Here is a 15668-nt window from a genome sequence, read left to right on the forward strand (position 1 = left end):
ACATGGAATCCGAGTTACATAACCGAAGTAGCCATGGAATAGACAACGGCCAATACATCTCACATTCTAAAGATGTGGTCTTCTGAGCCAAAGAATCAGCTACACCATTGATAATCCTTGGAATATGTGCAAAGGAACACTCCACAAAGTATGGAACTAAGTATTTTATATCATGAATAATAGGGAGCACCTCAATAGGGTTATAGCGTACCTTACCCCTTACCCGTTAGCTAGCAGCATTGGACCTCCCAGGATGGTGGAACAATGCCCATTTTTTCTTGATCCGCCATAGCATAGGTCCCTGACAGCTATTTTGAAAAGCAACAGGGCAAAGAGCGGGCATATTTGGGTACCGATTCCTCATCGATCCTGACCCATTCCAATCCGGTCCCAAATCTCGATTTTTAACCCTAAGGAGGAGAGTTAAAAAGACAAACAAAAAAAAACCTAAAACTCTGAAATAGGCCGCGATTGATCATGATTTGCTCCTTTGATTTTCAGACAGATTTCTAGGGTTTAGGCGATTCTGTCTAGAATTCCGGCGGGAATTTTATTGAATTGCAGATTCCGGTTACTTCAACCTTGGCTTAAACGGATGAAGTGTTACACTGACACTTGTTGGTGAGTTGAACGAGAGGGGTGTTTGATCGAACCGACAAATTCAGATTCGCCATGTCATGTGGTTTCTTTTTCTTTCTTTTTTTTCCGCCCGACAGTAAAACGCCATGTGGTTTCGCATGACACTTTTTTTAGACGTTTCACTTACGTGGAAAAGGCGTTTTAATTTTTGGGTTTTTTTTCTATTTGCTGCTGCGTGACTTGTAAATCTCTGTAGCTATATCTACATATGCGATCCTGCGCTTGCTGCCCGACGTTTTCGAACTCCGGCGACCGAGGAAAGTGGGAAGGAGGAAAAAGGAAAGAAGTAATACCAAGGGAGAAAGAGAGGCGGAGGAGAGAGCGATTTCGTGTCGTCTCGTCATCTCCGCCATGTTTCAGCCTAACAACCAGGTTTTCATCCTCGTTCTCTGACTTTTTTTTTCCTTCCGGGAGAGAAAAAGAAGAAGAAAACAAATCTAGGGTTTCCCATCACGGCTTACTCTTGCATTGTTGGATTTCTCTTTCTCTCCCGTGATTTCATTCTGTTTTTCCTTCTTCTTTTTTTTTTTGGGGGGGTGGGGTTGGTTTCGAAATTCTGTTCGAAATATGAAGAAGTAAGTTGCGTGTTTTGAGACTGAATTAGTGGTTGGTTCAGCCACATCTGGAAATGCGTAAATGAAACGCCGTCCTTTTCTTCTTCTTGTGTAAATTGAACGGTTGGTTTAGATGAAATGCTGGTAAAACTGGGGGAGCATTGACCTGTTCACAGAATTAGTTCTGCATAATTGGAACTCCAAGCAATTCCCGGACATGGGAAGTTCGAAAGGAGTTGCAGTTAAGTGCCAACTCCAACCCGGATGGTTTCACCGTCTCCGATAGAGAACGGTGAAATGAGTAAGTGGGGTTTGGGGAATTTAACAGTACTTGAAGTGTCGAGAGGTATGTGCAAATCAAACTGTACTGGACAATGGAACCAAGAACCAACTGATTTCTCTCTGCTGCTACTCCCGACCTTACTTGGGACTTCTAAGTGTTTGTTGAAGACATCTTTCATGTTTGCCCTGGAAACCCGCACGTATCCCTCCCCATTTGGAGTCGGGCCTCCCACAGACATGCAACCACATAATCTTGCATATTCATTGACTTAACTCCGGGTATATGGCCCTACACCTCGTAACACAGTCCAGCCTGTCAAGTTGAGTGCCGGCTTTCATGCCTCCGAAAGCATAAATCAAATGTGTTACCTTCTTTAGTTGTGCCCAAATCCCAATAGGTAATGGTGAGGTCTACTGAACCCAGTTGTTCTCAGTAAGCCTCACATGGAAATTTATTCCCTATCCCCAGGCTTGGCCTCTTTTACACCCTGCTCCAAATGTACAGCAAGAGTGGGGATTTGGGCAGCTAAAGAAGGAAATAAATTTCCATGTTCTTTTTCTTCTCTCTTTTTATGTTTTTTTGGGGAGGGGGGGGGGGGGAGGGCTGTTTCTTTTTCCCTGTGTTCAATCGATTTGTTTTCAAATTTCTTAGTAATAGTTTTTTAGTTTATTGTGTTGCATTTTGCATTAGGTGTGTACTCACATAGTAGGGTGATTGGTCTTCTTTGCGCTGATACTTTCCAGTATTTTTGGTCTTTTTTTCAGCTCTTGATTTCTCCAAGAGCATTATCTACCCGAGAATCATCAGCATTCGGTTCTGTGGATCGGAATGATCCCTGTGTGATAGCTGAGAGCGAAACACAAAAGGAAGAATTCCGTAAGGTGGAGGTCGTTGTAACCAATTCCAAGGTTAGTCCAGTCCTATTTCTGGAACTCCCATGGAGGTTCTGTTCTTTAATATGCATATATCAGAAAAATATAAATTTATCATTGTGTAGTTCCTGTCATGCAGTTTTTAATTTAATCCAAATCCATGTTAATCATGTCATCCTTCGATAGAGTTACTGTCCTTGGAATAGGTGCAGTTCAACCAGAACTAATGTCTCATTGATTTGATTCATACAGAAACTTCAGGATGATCTACAAAAGTTAGGGCTAAAAATCAAACACCATGAGGAGAATATTAAATTTTTGGAGAACTGCACAAACAGCTTAGATGAATCAATTCGTACTATCCAAGGTATTTTTTCCTTTTTTATTTTTATTCACATTGATATTCTAGATGAATCAGCATAAAATATTCCTCTACTAACATCAGTAATTTGTCAGACTCTGTGGGGAAATACCATTCATCAAGTGAAGCTATGACTGAAAATAAAAATAGTAACCACTGTCAGACTGAGGTGGACACAATTGAACAGATACTACGCCAGGATAAATCTGCAGCTGGCATATTATACCAGTTGAAGACTCGTCATGGTACTCAGGCACCAAATCTAGCATTAACAAAGGATGTGTTGGGTATTGTAGCTACACTGGGCAAAGTAGATAATGATAACCTTAGCAGGTTAGTTTCCTGCTCCACAAATTTCCTTTTTATTTTATTTCAAAGTTTGAAGTGGCACAATAGTCATAGCTATACTGCATGTTACTATGTTGTGTAACTGGTAAAATGATTTTTTTTTTTCACCATACTCAATGATCCTGATGCAGTAACATTATCATGGCTGGACCGGCATGACTCGATCTGGAAATCCAGACTGAGATGAACAGCTCCCAAAACTGGATTTTGGTCCAATAGGGATTGGTAGGAGATAATATTATAATATTTTCCTTTATTTTGTTGTATCTAGGGGTAGATTACATAGGAGATAGTTTCCATTTTTTCAATTCCCTAGATTTAATCAGTTTCTATTTTTTGTTTTGGGTTGGATTCTTTTATTCTTATTTGTCTGCATGTAACCAACATGATTAGAGATGGAATGGAATTTGAGTTGAGTTACCTTCATGGTTATGAAGTTGTGTGTGTGTGTGTGACTAGGTTGGTCGTTGATGTAGATCACAGGTCCATGTGTAGCTGCAGGAACAAGCCCCAAACCAGCCCAGTGTAGTTGTGGGATTCAACTGCTGTGGGAGGCAGCATGGTGTCTGATGATGTGGCAGGTTTTTGTTAGTACGATGGAGCATCTCATAAGGCAGCCCAGTCCAGAATATTGACTTGCGTGGAGGACACAATATTTACTTTCTATTTTTAGCTACCTTATATTTCCATTTATATTTTGATATAGTTTATAATTTCGGATGTAGAAAGTAGGCTTATCTTTTATTTAAAAGTTTCTATTTTCTTAAGTTTCCATTTTGTAATCCTTTGTTTCCTTTTAGTTAGATTTAGTTTCTATTTTCGTTTGGTTTCTATTTTGTAATCCTTCCCATTAGCCAAAAGGAGATTTACTATTTTGTAACCATGCTTTAATTATAAATAAAGGCAAGAGGCTGTATTGATCAGCCCATGGTTCGAGATCTCGGCGAGTTTCTCGGTTTTTCAAAAACTCGAGTCGAGATGCCATACGCATTATAAAAATACACTTTCTCGGCAAGATCTCGGTATCCTCTCGACCCAGTCAAATGAGACCAATTTTGAAGTTTTTTTCCTGATTTTTTACGTTATAAAAATGCAATTTCTCACCGAGATCTCGGTATCGGGTCTGGATATGTGTTTTGACCCATTTTTTCTCCCCATTTCACCCATCTAACCCATTTTATAAACTAAGCTACATGGACAGAACTCGAAAATCTCACTGAGTTCTGTCCATAGCTCTAAAGAAAGGGAAAACAGTCCATTTTGCTCCATTTTCTTCCTCTTTCCTTCAAATCTTGGGTGGGTTGCATGGTTTCAAGTGAGATTCAAGTGCTAAATTGAAGATTCAACTCCAACAGTCCAAGAATCATCACCTATTTCAAGAATTTTCAAAGGTATTTTCTAGTTTTCCCTAAATCTATTTTTTTCAACAAAATTTGTGTAATCCTTGATATAGTAGGTTGTTTTAGTACGACTCGTCGCCTACCAACCTATGATCCAAAGTGAAACTCATATTTGGACTTGTTTTTTGGGAAATCTGGGCATGCTATTGTGTTTAAATGGCCTGAAATAGACTAAATACCAAGTTTCAGACCCAAACTATGTGTAAAACCCACCGAGTTGGGGGTTCGAGTCAAAAAAAAAAAAATGCAGCAACTCACCACACCGAGATCTCAACTCGTCTCGGTTTCTGGCTGGGCCGAGATGCCGTCGAGACCCGAGTGTTAGAACCTTGGATCAGCCAACAATTTTAGATAAATAAAATGGAAAGTTGCTTTGTGTAATGACTGTGAGAGACAGGCACAGTGAGAGGCCGTGGGTGAGAGACCCATCCCTATTCCTTCCTCTTCCCCTTATTCTCTATTTTCTGTTTCATTCTTACTTTCTATTTCATTGTTCTGTGAGTTAATCTACATCTGAAATACATTTGAAGCTTCATTGCTGCTGCTGGTTAGAAGATCTATAAATTGGAGAATATTACTAATGTAGTATCAGTCCCCAACTAGGAACTAATTCCACAACAGGATCACTAAGATATCAACAGTAGCACTTCTCAGCAATCGAACAAGGATAGCAACCACCCAATTAGTCACAAGCAAATCAATTAATAAAGAAAGGTAGAAGGATAGATTCGGATTGAGCTTCTTACTCTCCTAGGCCACTCACCCATAGGTATCTCACCCTCGAATTTTTATCGTATGCGGTTTCCTGACCGGTGCGGTTCCCTAGTGTCTCTCACAAGAGGAGGGACCCCACCCAGGCAGAGTGTTCGGTCAGGTGCCCCAGGTGTGTCCCACCCCCCTCTTGTGAGAGGCACTAGGGAACCGCACCGGTCAAGGAACTGTAGACGATAACGATTCCTCACCCTCTTAAGGCATCTCACCCATGGAACTAAATCTTGGTTGAAACTGCAGGTTTCGACCAAGACAAAGCCTTAGGGGAGTTTAAAAATTACCAAGTTCCAACTTGTTTCGACCATAGTTGTCACGGCGTCATGGCGATCCAAGTCGGTGGAGGGGTGTCTGATCAATATATCAACACGTCGCCCGCCATGGCGATCATGTCAACCATGTTTTATTTTTTATTTTCTCTATTTTTTTATGTTTTAATAGATGTATACTCAAGCCATGTTTTATTTTTTCTTTATTGTTTCTCAAGTTTTAAGGATGGCAATCTTGTAATTAAGCAGAATCTAAGAAAGGGCATAAAGGGTTTTGATTTAATGACTAAGGGTAAACTTGGAGGGATGTGTAAAGTATGGACAAAGGGGAATAAAAGAAGAGAAGGGTACTCTAGGAAAAAGGCAAAAATAAGGGTTTGTAATAACCCACGATCAGATTATGGTTGTCTTCAACCTTATGACTTCAGCCTGGGACTGAAAACAGCGCAGTACGAAGGAGATAACTCCTTCAACACTTCTCGGTCCAGTCTAAATCTTCATGCGAAGCATCGCCACATCATGTTCTATCAATTCCAGCAAGAATTCATCACAGAAATCAACTAAACAAGGAGTATTTAATTCCTGGAATCAGATCTGGCGACTTCTTAGTTGGAAGTAATCTTCAAAGGTTTGAATCTTAGGGCAAGGAAAGCTTTTGGGTGCGAACCTCTCAGGTAAGGATCGCCCTAGGGTGGTGATTCAATGCACCAAAACTCAAGCCCAATCAACTCTCTCTCAAAGGGTTCAAAACAATTCTATTGAGGGTTGCAGTCACCGCCCAACAGAGAGAACATCAATGGCAAAAGAAGATGAAATCGAAAAGGGAAAGAGAGACAGGAAGAAGAAATCGAAGAGGGAAAGAGAGACAAGACGCCATGGCGTAGGTCGATATGCATGCTTCTCCAGCGCCAGGACGCCATGACAACTATGAAATATATTGAGTTTTGAGAGAGCGTTGCAGCTGTATTTTCCTCTTGCATTCTTCCTGGTATATAGATGGTGATCTGAAGTTCAATTGCTTCTATTCTTAGTTGCTGCTCAGATTTGAAGCAGAGGAAGAGAACTGTGTTATGGATTGTTGCTGTCTCTACCATTGATGCACTCTATGATCTATTGAAAAATGTTTGAGAGAGGAGTTGGAGGTTGGAGAAGATCGTGCAAGACTGTTATAGTGGAAGATTGTTGTGTTCTTCCATGATTGGATTGCGTTAGGTAATCCTATATCAAATCTCTATTTAATGTTCTAGATATTTGTTGCTTGATATTAAACCTAGATTGATGCTGTAAAAAAGGGGATTTGCTATTTCATATTACATCATTGTACGGGCTCTCAGGTGGGTGCCTGATAGGTATTTTCTTTTGGGGTTGCTGCCCTAAGTTCTTGTATTATCAAGAACAGAAGCAGGATACAATCCTGAACCGTTGTAGCAGTTGAACAGTATTGCGTATCGAGCAAATACGAAACCCTAATTGGGTATTGTTCCGTGGACGTAAGCAAATTGCCGAACCACGTACATTTTGTGTTACTGTGATTGATTGGATATTAGAAGTGTGTGTGTGCTTGCAAAGTGGGTGTGCACATCCTGGTAGGCCTAGCCATTTTTTGTTGTGAGGCCAGAGTGCATACGACTGTGTTACAGGTACCGTCAAAATGTTTTTTTTTTTGTTTAAAAGAAGAATTTAATAAACACTGATTCACCCTGCTTCTCAGTGTTGAAGCTAGTTCAACACTCTCATGGGAACTTCTGCCCAGGGTTTAAATAATCAGGATTGGATCAGCCGGATCGGCCAATTCAGACTGGAATCGTTCGAGGCCGTTCCCGATTCTGGCCAATCTAGATAAGTCGAACCGTACTGGATTTCTAGAGTTAGGGCATATTTTGGCCAATTTTTTACTGATCCCTGTCCGATTATTATCCGGATCCCGATTCTGTACTTTTGTACCCTGGTTCTACCTATTCTTATTCTTCCCTCTTCTTCCATGTTCTTATCCTTCCTTATTCTTTTTCATATTTCTTTTTTCTTTTCTGTTGTTGACGGTACAATCAGGTTGAGAACAAAATGTTAGAGATCTCAGTTAGACCTTCACAGTTTGCACAGAGATTTGGGCATAGTTGTCAAGGCACCGCCTAGCTGTCCAGTCTCTTTCTTGGGTCCAAGGTGACCGTACGCCTTGTTGACACTTCACGAGTTTACGTTGATTTATGTTTATTGCTTTGTTTTTTTATGAATATGATTATATTATATCCTATGCTTTGTTTATTATATGTTGGTTTTCTCATATCAAGCCATTACTAGCATAATTATATCATATTGCATTGATATGACTTTTATGATGCATATAAACAATAATCATATAAAATTATCATTGGTATATAGCCTATAGAACATATAGTCATTAATGCACACCTAGGGGGCGACGCCTTTGCGGGCGCATTGTCACCTAAACACCCCTCCAACCCGGGTTGCCGGGTCACCTATTCTCCTTGACAACTATGGATTTGGGGGCTTATCTCCTTACCTATAGGCAACCTCACGCCCATTGTTTGGTTACCTAATAATCTGTCTGCACTGAGAACCAAATCTGAAATCTTCTCTGAGTTTTACTCTTCCACCAGATCCTATTTCATTTTTTTTTTTTTAAATTTTTGGGAGAGGGTTCTCTGAGCAAGCGGCATAGAGGAGCACATCAATGAGGTGCGACAGAATGATTTCGTACATAAGAGGGCAGCTAGGTCATTTCATATGGTTAGGCTGCTAAATCTAGTGGTTGCTGGTTGGAGTTCATAGGATTATGGATTAGCATCGTCGATCTTAAATTTCCCCGTAAAAGGAGCCCATATGAGGGAGTTCCTACACCTGAAACGAGACCAGCTTACTGCTGGTTTTCTTCCTATAAAAGAAAGCATTCTTCCTCTTATTTTCACATCAGGGCCTCATTTTAAGAAATTACATAAAAGCCCTTATTCTTTGAATTTGTTTCTGGTTATCCCCATGCTTTTCTTTGGTTTCAGAAACATCCATCTCTCGTAACTTTATTACCAGTCTGCCCCTGCTCTTGTTTACTCTTCCTAATGCGGTTCTGCACTTCCATTTATTTACAGAATTGCCATTCCTTCCATATAATTGGATTTATCTTTGCTTGGATGGACCCATAGTGACCCCATTATCAGGGTTTTATCAGTCCCTCCCCCTCTCCCCAACCCACCCCACCCCACCCCCCCAAAAAAAAAAAAGAAAAGGAAAAAGGTTTTCCTCAGTATGTGCTTGACCTCATTGATGTAGAGACTAGATCTACAAATGAATCTTTTTTTTTGGTGGGGGGGGGGGGGTTGGAAATCTTCAAGAAAGTTCTGTAAGTTACACAATGGTAAACAATGAGACTTAATCAGTTGTGGCTATCATTTGATTTTTCAGATGGTCGTTGTAGTCTAGGAAACCCTTTTTTGAAGGTGGCCCACTGATTGGATGCTTTATAGTTATAAAAAAAAAAGTTGGTTGCTTTATCAGTGAGGTGGTTTACTGATGTCAATGGATGGTGTAAAAAAAGAACAAATGAAAAGAAAATCATTATGCAACGCCATCTTTTGCTAATTGTTAGCGTTTCACTCCATTCTAACATTGCTTGATTCACAGACTTCTGTCTGAGTATTTAGGTATGGAGACTATGCTGGCAATTGTATGCAAGACATATGAAGGCGTTAAAGCTCTGGAGTTGTATGACAGGGAAGGCGAGATCAATAAGAATGCTGGTCTTCATGGACTTGGATCAACAATCGGAAGGCCCATGGATGGCAGATATCTAGTAATTTGTCTTGAAAATTTAAGGCAAGAAGAATCACTTATTCCCATGTTTGCAAATATGCATATCAACATTCTAAATTTGCTTTCTGTGCAGGCCATATGCTGGTGAGTTTATAGTTGATGACCCTCAAAGGAAGATTTCTCTTCTGAATCCAAGATTGCCAAATGGGGAGTGTCCAGCTGGATTTCTGGGCTTTGCTGTGAATATGATCAATTTGGACAGTTCAAACTTATATTCTCTCACAGTTAGTGGACATGGTCTTAGGGAGACTCTATTCTATGGCCTTTTCTCACGGTTGCAAGTATATAGAACAAGAGCAGAAATGCTACTTGCTACCCCTTTTATTAGTGATGGTGCTGTCTCATTGGATGGTGGAATCATCAGGAGCAATGGTATCTTTTCCCTCGGCAAAAGGTAGCCCGCAAGTTCCATATAATCATAGGAAAATCTATTTGGAGTCAAAGTTTGCTTTGATTGTGTTTCTTATGTGCATCTCTTGGAAAATAATTTATTGTTACAACTTTATTCTTTGAGATCAAAATCCTTACGGTGTCTGTTTTTTATGTACTCAAAAATAAGTGAGAAGTAATCAAGTAATTATCTTCTGCAACTAATGAACAGTTAATGTTTTATTTCCTCCAGAAATGCCTCTTAAGTTAACATAAAACATAGTAGTTATGTTCTCAGTAACATTTCTTATCCAAAAAATGTTCCCAATAACATTATCTTAATGGCTTAGCATGGTAGGTGGTAAAAATTTTGGTGTCGGAATGATGATTATTTACTTTACGTTCAACTGAAAGACTTCTCTTGTCAACCGTGGCCATTCTTCTGGGATCACTAGCTGTGGCTTGATACTGAGCCAATACAACAAGAAGCAGGAAAAAGAAAATGGAAACCAGGAGCTGCTTAGTTTCAGAGTTTTTGCTACAAGCTGCCTCAAAGTTTGAAAATTACCTGCAGCCACCTTGTTTTGAGTTTGGAATGCATAACTTTATAGATGTTGGCATAATGTCCCAACTATGACTAACTTTATAGGTTGTGGAAGTTGGCATGTTCCATCTCATGTTTCAACGAATTAAAAATGAGAGAGATAGAGTGTATTCATTGTAGAGTCACTTTTATTTGTTACGAAAATTAAATAAAATTAAACTGTGGTGTATGATTGAGTCTGGGCATTCCATTCATGGACTGTTTGAGGTGTTTGGTTTGATTTCCAATTTGATAAAGTTTGTTTATGTGCAACATCTTCTGATAATGAACTTTATCTTCTTTAAGGAAAGACGTAGAGGTGAGATTCCCAATAAGCTCTGGAACAACAAATCTACGCCTGAATTACATGCAAGCTGAGGAGAATAAGATTAAGGAAATAAAATGGGAGAAAGAGAGACTTCTTGAAGATATGCAAAGAGAGCAGGCATTATTGAAGGATATGAAGGGCAACTATGACTTAAAAAAGCAAGAATTCGTCAAGTTCCTGGCTGAAAGCTCACATACATTCCAGGTACAACCTTGGGCATATTTCTTCTAACACTAAACCGAAATTGTTATGCTTTTCTTTTATTTCTTCTAAGTTCTAACAAAAAACTGAAAATTATTATGTTTTTCTTTTCTGGGTTAGTGATCATATAGTTATTTTCTCTCCGTGTTGCATGTCTATTGATTAAGGCTTTTTGGTGTCTCTCTCTTACACTTGTCGTCTCATTCTTTTGCAATAAATCCATCATTAACTCACAAAAAAATGGGGGGGGGGGGGGAGGAGGGTGGAAGAAACAAGAAGGAAAATGTGGGTGTAAACTGACCCCTTTTTTTTTTCTCATTTTTAAGCTCAGTTTGCTATTTTAAATAAACTGCAATTGTGGCTACAGTTTTGTATGTAACTATAAGAAAGCTTTTTTGGCTACATTGTTGAAGCTTTTATAATATCAAACTCTTTCTATTTGCATATGCACTTTTACAAATATAAAAGTTGATTTGGTGGCTTATAAATGAGAGGAAATATCAATCAGAAAGGTAATGGGAAAATGGTTGGGGGGGGGGGGGATCAGCATGTACTTATTTCTTGTATCATTGTATGCTTCACTTGGTTGCTTTTCTAAGGAATATAGGTTCTTGGTGAACTTGAAGAGATTGCCTTCTTTGTTCTAGGTCTTTCTTTAGAGAGTGACTCTGGAGCTTGGATTGGAATCCAGTCCTTTATAATGAAGTTGATGTGGGATTATCAAACCTCAACATCTAATACAATTGCTAAAATGGCAATATTGTGGAAAATTGTAATTTTGGATGCACAAAATTTATATCTAGAAAAAGAGAGATACAAAAGAGATGTACAGTTGCTATAGAGAAATGAGAAATGAAAGAAACCAATCAATTCAGCAGAAAGCCCAATGAGACTAATGCAGCCTCGTAGGAAGTCTCGTGTCAAATTCTAATTCATTCATTCCTCTTCTCAATGAGCAAAGCTCTTACATTTAGAATCCAAAAAATCTAGTTCTAATATCTAAGCCTATTAAATCCTACTGCTAAGATTAATTGCAATCACGTCATAAAATAAGAAAATAATTAAATACCAAAGTTAATCCTAATTTAAGCTTGGATCCAAATAAAAATCTAGTTCTAATCTCTCTCTCTCTCTCTCTCTTACACACACATACATCATCCAAGCGTGGATCCTCCATAAAAGCGTCGCAAGGCTGTCCATGTGGCATGGGTGGCTTGGCTGGTTCCTTCTGAAAATCGTCCAAGTATGGTCCATAGATGATTATAGATGGCGGCTCCTCTTGTGTATTCCATTCCTAAAATATAGGAGAAGCAGCAAAGTTGTTTCCCTTTGTGCTAGTTGGCAATTCCAACTTCTTGGTCCACAAGTTATTCTCTTTCCAGAATGATTAGATCAATTTCCAAAAAGGTAGGTTTCAACGTCTCCCACTCTTGGCCAGCTCTCCAAAGGTAATGCATGAATTAGGTTTCCAAAATAGTAACAATCTCCTCAAAAATAGGAAAGTGTAATCCCTATAGCAATCGGTTGAGGTTCCTTACAAATAGTAAAGTATTGGTCTTGTAGCACTCGGTTGAGGGAGAGGGAGGCTTCCTTGCCAACGATTTCTAGCCTTGTGGAAGGCTGAGTCAGCCTCCACTTGTGGCTGGTTGTGTCTACAGTAGCATAGGTTGTGTTCACACTGATGTAAACACGTGGGGATTCTTCTAGAAGCCATTTCTACATGACAAGGGGTGAATCAGCCTTGATGATGTGGCCTAGTCTGAACCGAGTTTGAAGCTTGGTCTTGGCTCGGTTGGGAATGTAGGTCTAGGCATGCATCAGAGACTTTGGTGGGAACTATAGGGCTCAACAAGTGGCTCCAGTTGGAAGGAAGTGACATTTTTTTTTGTTTGGGGAGGTGGGGGGGGAGGTGTTTCAAAAGGAGCAATTAATATGGTTGGCTTTCAATGGAGAAAACCATTTCTTGAGTATAACCATGCTTCAAGCAAATCTCTGTTAATTACATAAATAGAAAGAAACCTGATCAGAACTGGAAGGAAAGATTAAACTGAACTAAAAATTGGGGGTTCTTTAAGAAGTCAAGAATCTACCAAGATTTTATTATAATAACACTAATAATAATAATAATAATAATTATTATTATTATTATACTAATATTATACTAATATTATAATTATTATTATTTTTTTTTATTTTTTTTTAATTATTGTTATTGTTATTACTATTATTGTTGTTGTTGTTGTTGTTGTTGTTGTTGTTGTTGTTGTTATTGTTATAATTATTATTATTATGGGTGCAACTTGTTGTCACCAAAGTGGTGAACTAAGAAGTTGTATCCTTGTTCTAATTGCCCTTTGTTTTATTCCCAAAAGTTATTTAATGCAGAGATAATATTAGTCTTATTATTGTTGTTGTTGTTGGATTTTATTATTATAATTGTTATTTGGGAAATTTCACGTACCTCCCCTGCTTTCCAAACTAAGTAAGAAAAACACCCAGTCCATTAACTGTAGACGTTAAACGTTAAAATTGTGTTTTAATTGACCAAAATGTCCTCATCTTCCCGAAATCGTTTATGGTTTGAAAAAACCTGCAACTCATCTTCCCCAAATCGTTTCCTCAAAACAGGGATGTGGGTGGTGTTAATTGTTAAATTCACTCGATCCCAGTTGAAAAGTCTAGGGATTTTACCCTAATCGAGGCGAGGCAATTCTGAATTTCTGATGGTGTTTATCCAGTATGTGCATCGGTTGCTCTCCATTCAGATTCGTAAGAAGAATACGCATTGAGGTGAGGGTTTCTCCCCTTTCGAGTAATTTTTTCCCCGATCCTGGTAATCAGGCAGATCTGGGTTGGTAGGTGTGGTGGGGGCCTTAAGTAGCGAATGGTTCAGTTTTTGCAAGAAAAAAAGGTTTCATGCGGAGCATGATGCAAGAGACGATGGGCTTCGAAAGGCGAAAAATCTGGAGGAGATTGGGGAAGCAAAGGAATTGAACCCGTGAAGGAGTGGATTCCGGCAATTTTCTAGGTCATGGACTATGGTGGGTGACAGATCGGCTCCTGTGAAAGTTGAGAAGGTTGAGGGAGTGATGGAGGTGCGATTAAGAAGTTGAGAACTTGGAGTGGGTTTAAAGTGAGGTAGGTGCCTGCCAATCTGCCATCATTAATTAATGGATTAGGAAACCTTTGCAGAGATGATGCCAAACACGATTCCACCGCCGAAGAACCCCATCACTTCATCATCCCAATTCATGTTTGGGGCTTCTCTCCTGTGTCCCTTTTGTTTTTTACGATTGAAGCTCTAGTCAATTTACAGAACCAAGTTAGCTTCATTGGATGGTCAAAGAAGAGCTGCTTCTTCAAAATGAGTTGCAGGTTTTGGGGACATGATTTGGGGAGGATGAGTTGCAGATTTTTTCAACTTAATCCTATTTATGTCCACACCATTAATATCAGGCGTTAAATGCTCACGGATCTGAAATTGAAGAATGTAATGTACAATTATATCCTCGATAGGGCATAATTACCACAATGCCCTCATCTTCCCCAAATCCATCTTCCATTTCTAAATATCCACTTCCTTTTCACTTACCAGGCTGGAAAAGATAAGAAACAAAGGAAGAAAGAATGCAGTTTCTACTTAATGAGTTCTGAGAAAGGTGTGGGGGGGGGGGGGGATAAACACTCTGCCTTATAGCTATTGGTCTAGTTTGGAATGAGTAACATGGTAATATGTCTCTCTTCAGAAAGGCTCTCTCTCGACTTTGAAGGGACAGTATCATAACTAGTTGTCTGTCCTGATATCATGAGCTATTGAACTTGTATGCTGTAAGATATGATTAATAACATTAGAGTATGTCAGTATGGTGAAGACAGATAAGTATAGCAGTAAGGGAAGTAGCAATAATACCTACATTGGAGTTCTCTTCGTGTGAACTGATCAGCTTATCCAAACTCATCTTACTAATCAACATTATTTTTGAATTAGAATTAAGAAGTACGTTGAACAGTCCAGGAAGGAACTTTAGATATGAACTAGAAAATTTTTGGACCAAGAAAAGGTCCTTGGTCATAACTCTTTTGTCCATTAAAGTACTCCATCTGTATGGCTTCTTTATGTTTCTCCATGATGATTCAACTATTCCTTGTTAGTTATATGATCTTAATATTATTTGATGAATACGTCCTGATTTCTGACCTTTACCATGAGCAGAACCAAGTTCCAGTAGGAGGACGAGATAGAAGCATCCCTAGATGAAATTGTTAATTGGGCAAACTAAAGCTGGATTGGGAGCTTCAAGCTATTATTTATAAAAAAAAATAAAAATTCTGGCTGATTCTATTTCAATTACATTCAGTGTAATTGTTTTCTGGTCACATGAACGGAAAGATTTATCGAAAGAACTGAGTGGCAAGAGAGGGAGGCCCGTGTATCTTGATGTGAAACAATGAAATGTATCCTTCCATGTGAGTCCCTGCCGTCCTGACTTCGCTTGTACATGCAGAAAGACGAATTGCTCTTACGTGGGGAAAGCTAAATGGAGCACCTTTTTTTTTTTTTTCTGTTACATGTCTGAAATATATATTGATTGTTGTTTGCATCTTTTGTGGCTGGAGGAATTCCTGAATGTTTGAACCTGGACAGTAGTCAGAGTATAAGATGAATAACTTAGCTGGAGCAGATCTTTCTGGGATAATGCTTGCGGGCAAGTAATCGACCAACCATGTGATCAGTGCACTATAGATCTTGTAGCTTGCAACTCTTATTTGACTGTTTTGATCATCCTTTTTCTAACACACGCAAATCGATCTAAAACTAAAATGGTTGGACCTGATGCCCCTGAATCTATATCATAGGCGCAATGTGT

At 39.1% G+C, this 15668-nt stretch overlaps 1 protein-coding gene across 3 annotated transcripts; it reads left to right on the forward strand.

Annotated features, from left to right (window-relative positions):
• The first annotated feature begins 859 nt into the window (after positions 1–859).
• On the forward strand, positions 860–15357 carry LOC122657122 (protein DEFECTIVE IN MERISTEM SILENCING 3-like). 3 transcript variants are annotated; one of them, XM_043851903.1, is made up of 8 exons: positions 860–1011; positions 2241–2384; positions 2601–2715; positions 2805–3042; positions 9131–9322; positions 9393–9713; positions 10578–10803; positions 15014–15357. In XM_043851903.1, the coding sequence occupies exons 1-8, from the start codon at positions 991–993 to the stop codon at positions 15056–15058; spliced, it is 1302 nt and encodes a 433-aa protein (XP_043707838.1). In that variant the 5' UTR covers positions 860–990; the 3' UTR covers positions 15059–15357. The 3 variants fall into 3 exon arrangements, with proteins under 3 accessions (XP_043707838.1, XP_043707843.1, XP_043707851.1); XM_043851908.1 differs by having other exon boundaries at positions 2241–2369; XM_043851916.1 differs by having other exon boundaries at positions 2241–2357.
• The last annotated feature ends 311 nt before the right edge of the window (positions 15358–15668 follow it).

This window comes from Telopea speciosissima, chromosome 1 (genome assembly GCF_018873765.1).
Source record: "Telopea speciosissima isolate NSW1024214 ecotype Mountain lineage chromosome 1, Tspe_v1, whole genome shotgun sequence".
NCBI classification, from domain to species: domain Eukaryota; kingdom Viridiplantae; phylum Streptophyta; class Magnoliopsida; order Proteales; family Proteaceae; genus Telopea; species Telopea speciosissima.

Excerpts from the sequence above, each read along its gene's own strand:
- LOC122657122 (XM_043851903.1), top strand. The coding sequence starts at position 991 with ATGTTTCAGCCTAACAACCAG. Across the intron at positions 2,385-2,600 it reads TCGTTGTAACCAATTCCAAG|AAACTTCAGGATGATCTACA; the intron begins GTTAGTCCAGTC and ends TGATTCATACAG. Across the intron at positions 9,714-10,577 it reads ATCTTTTCCCTCGGCAAAAG|GAAAGACGTAGAGGTGAGAT; the intron begins GTAGCCCGCAAG and ends ATCTTCTTTAAG.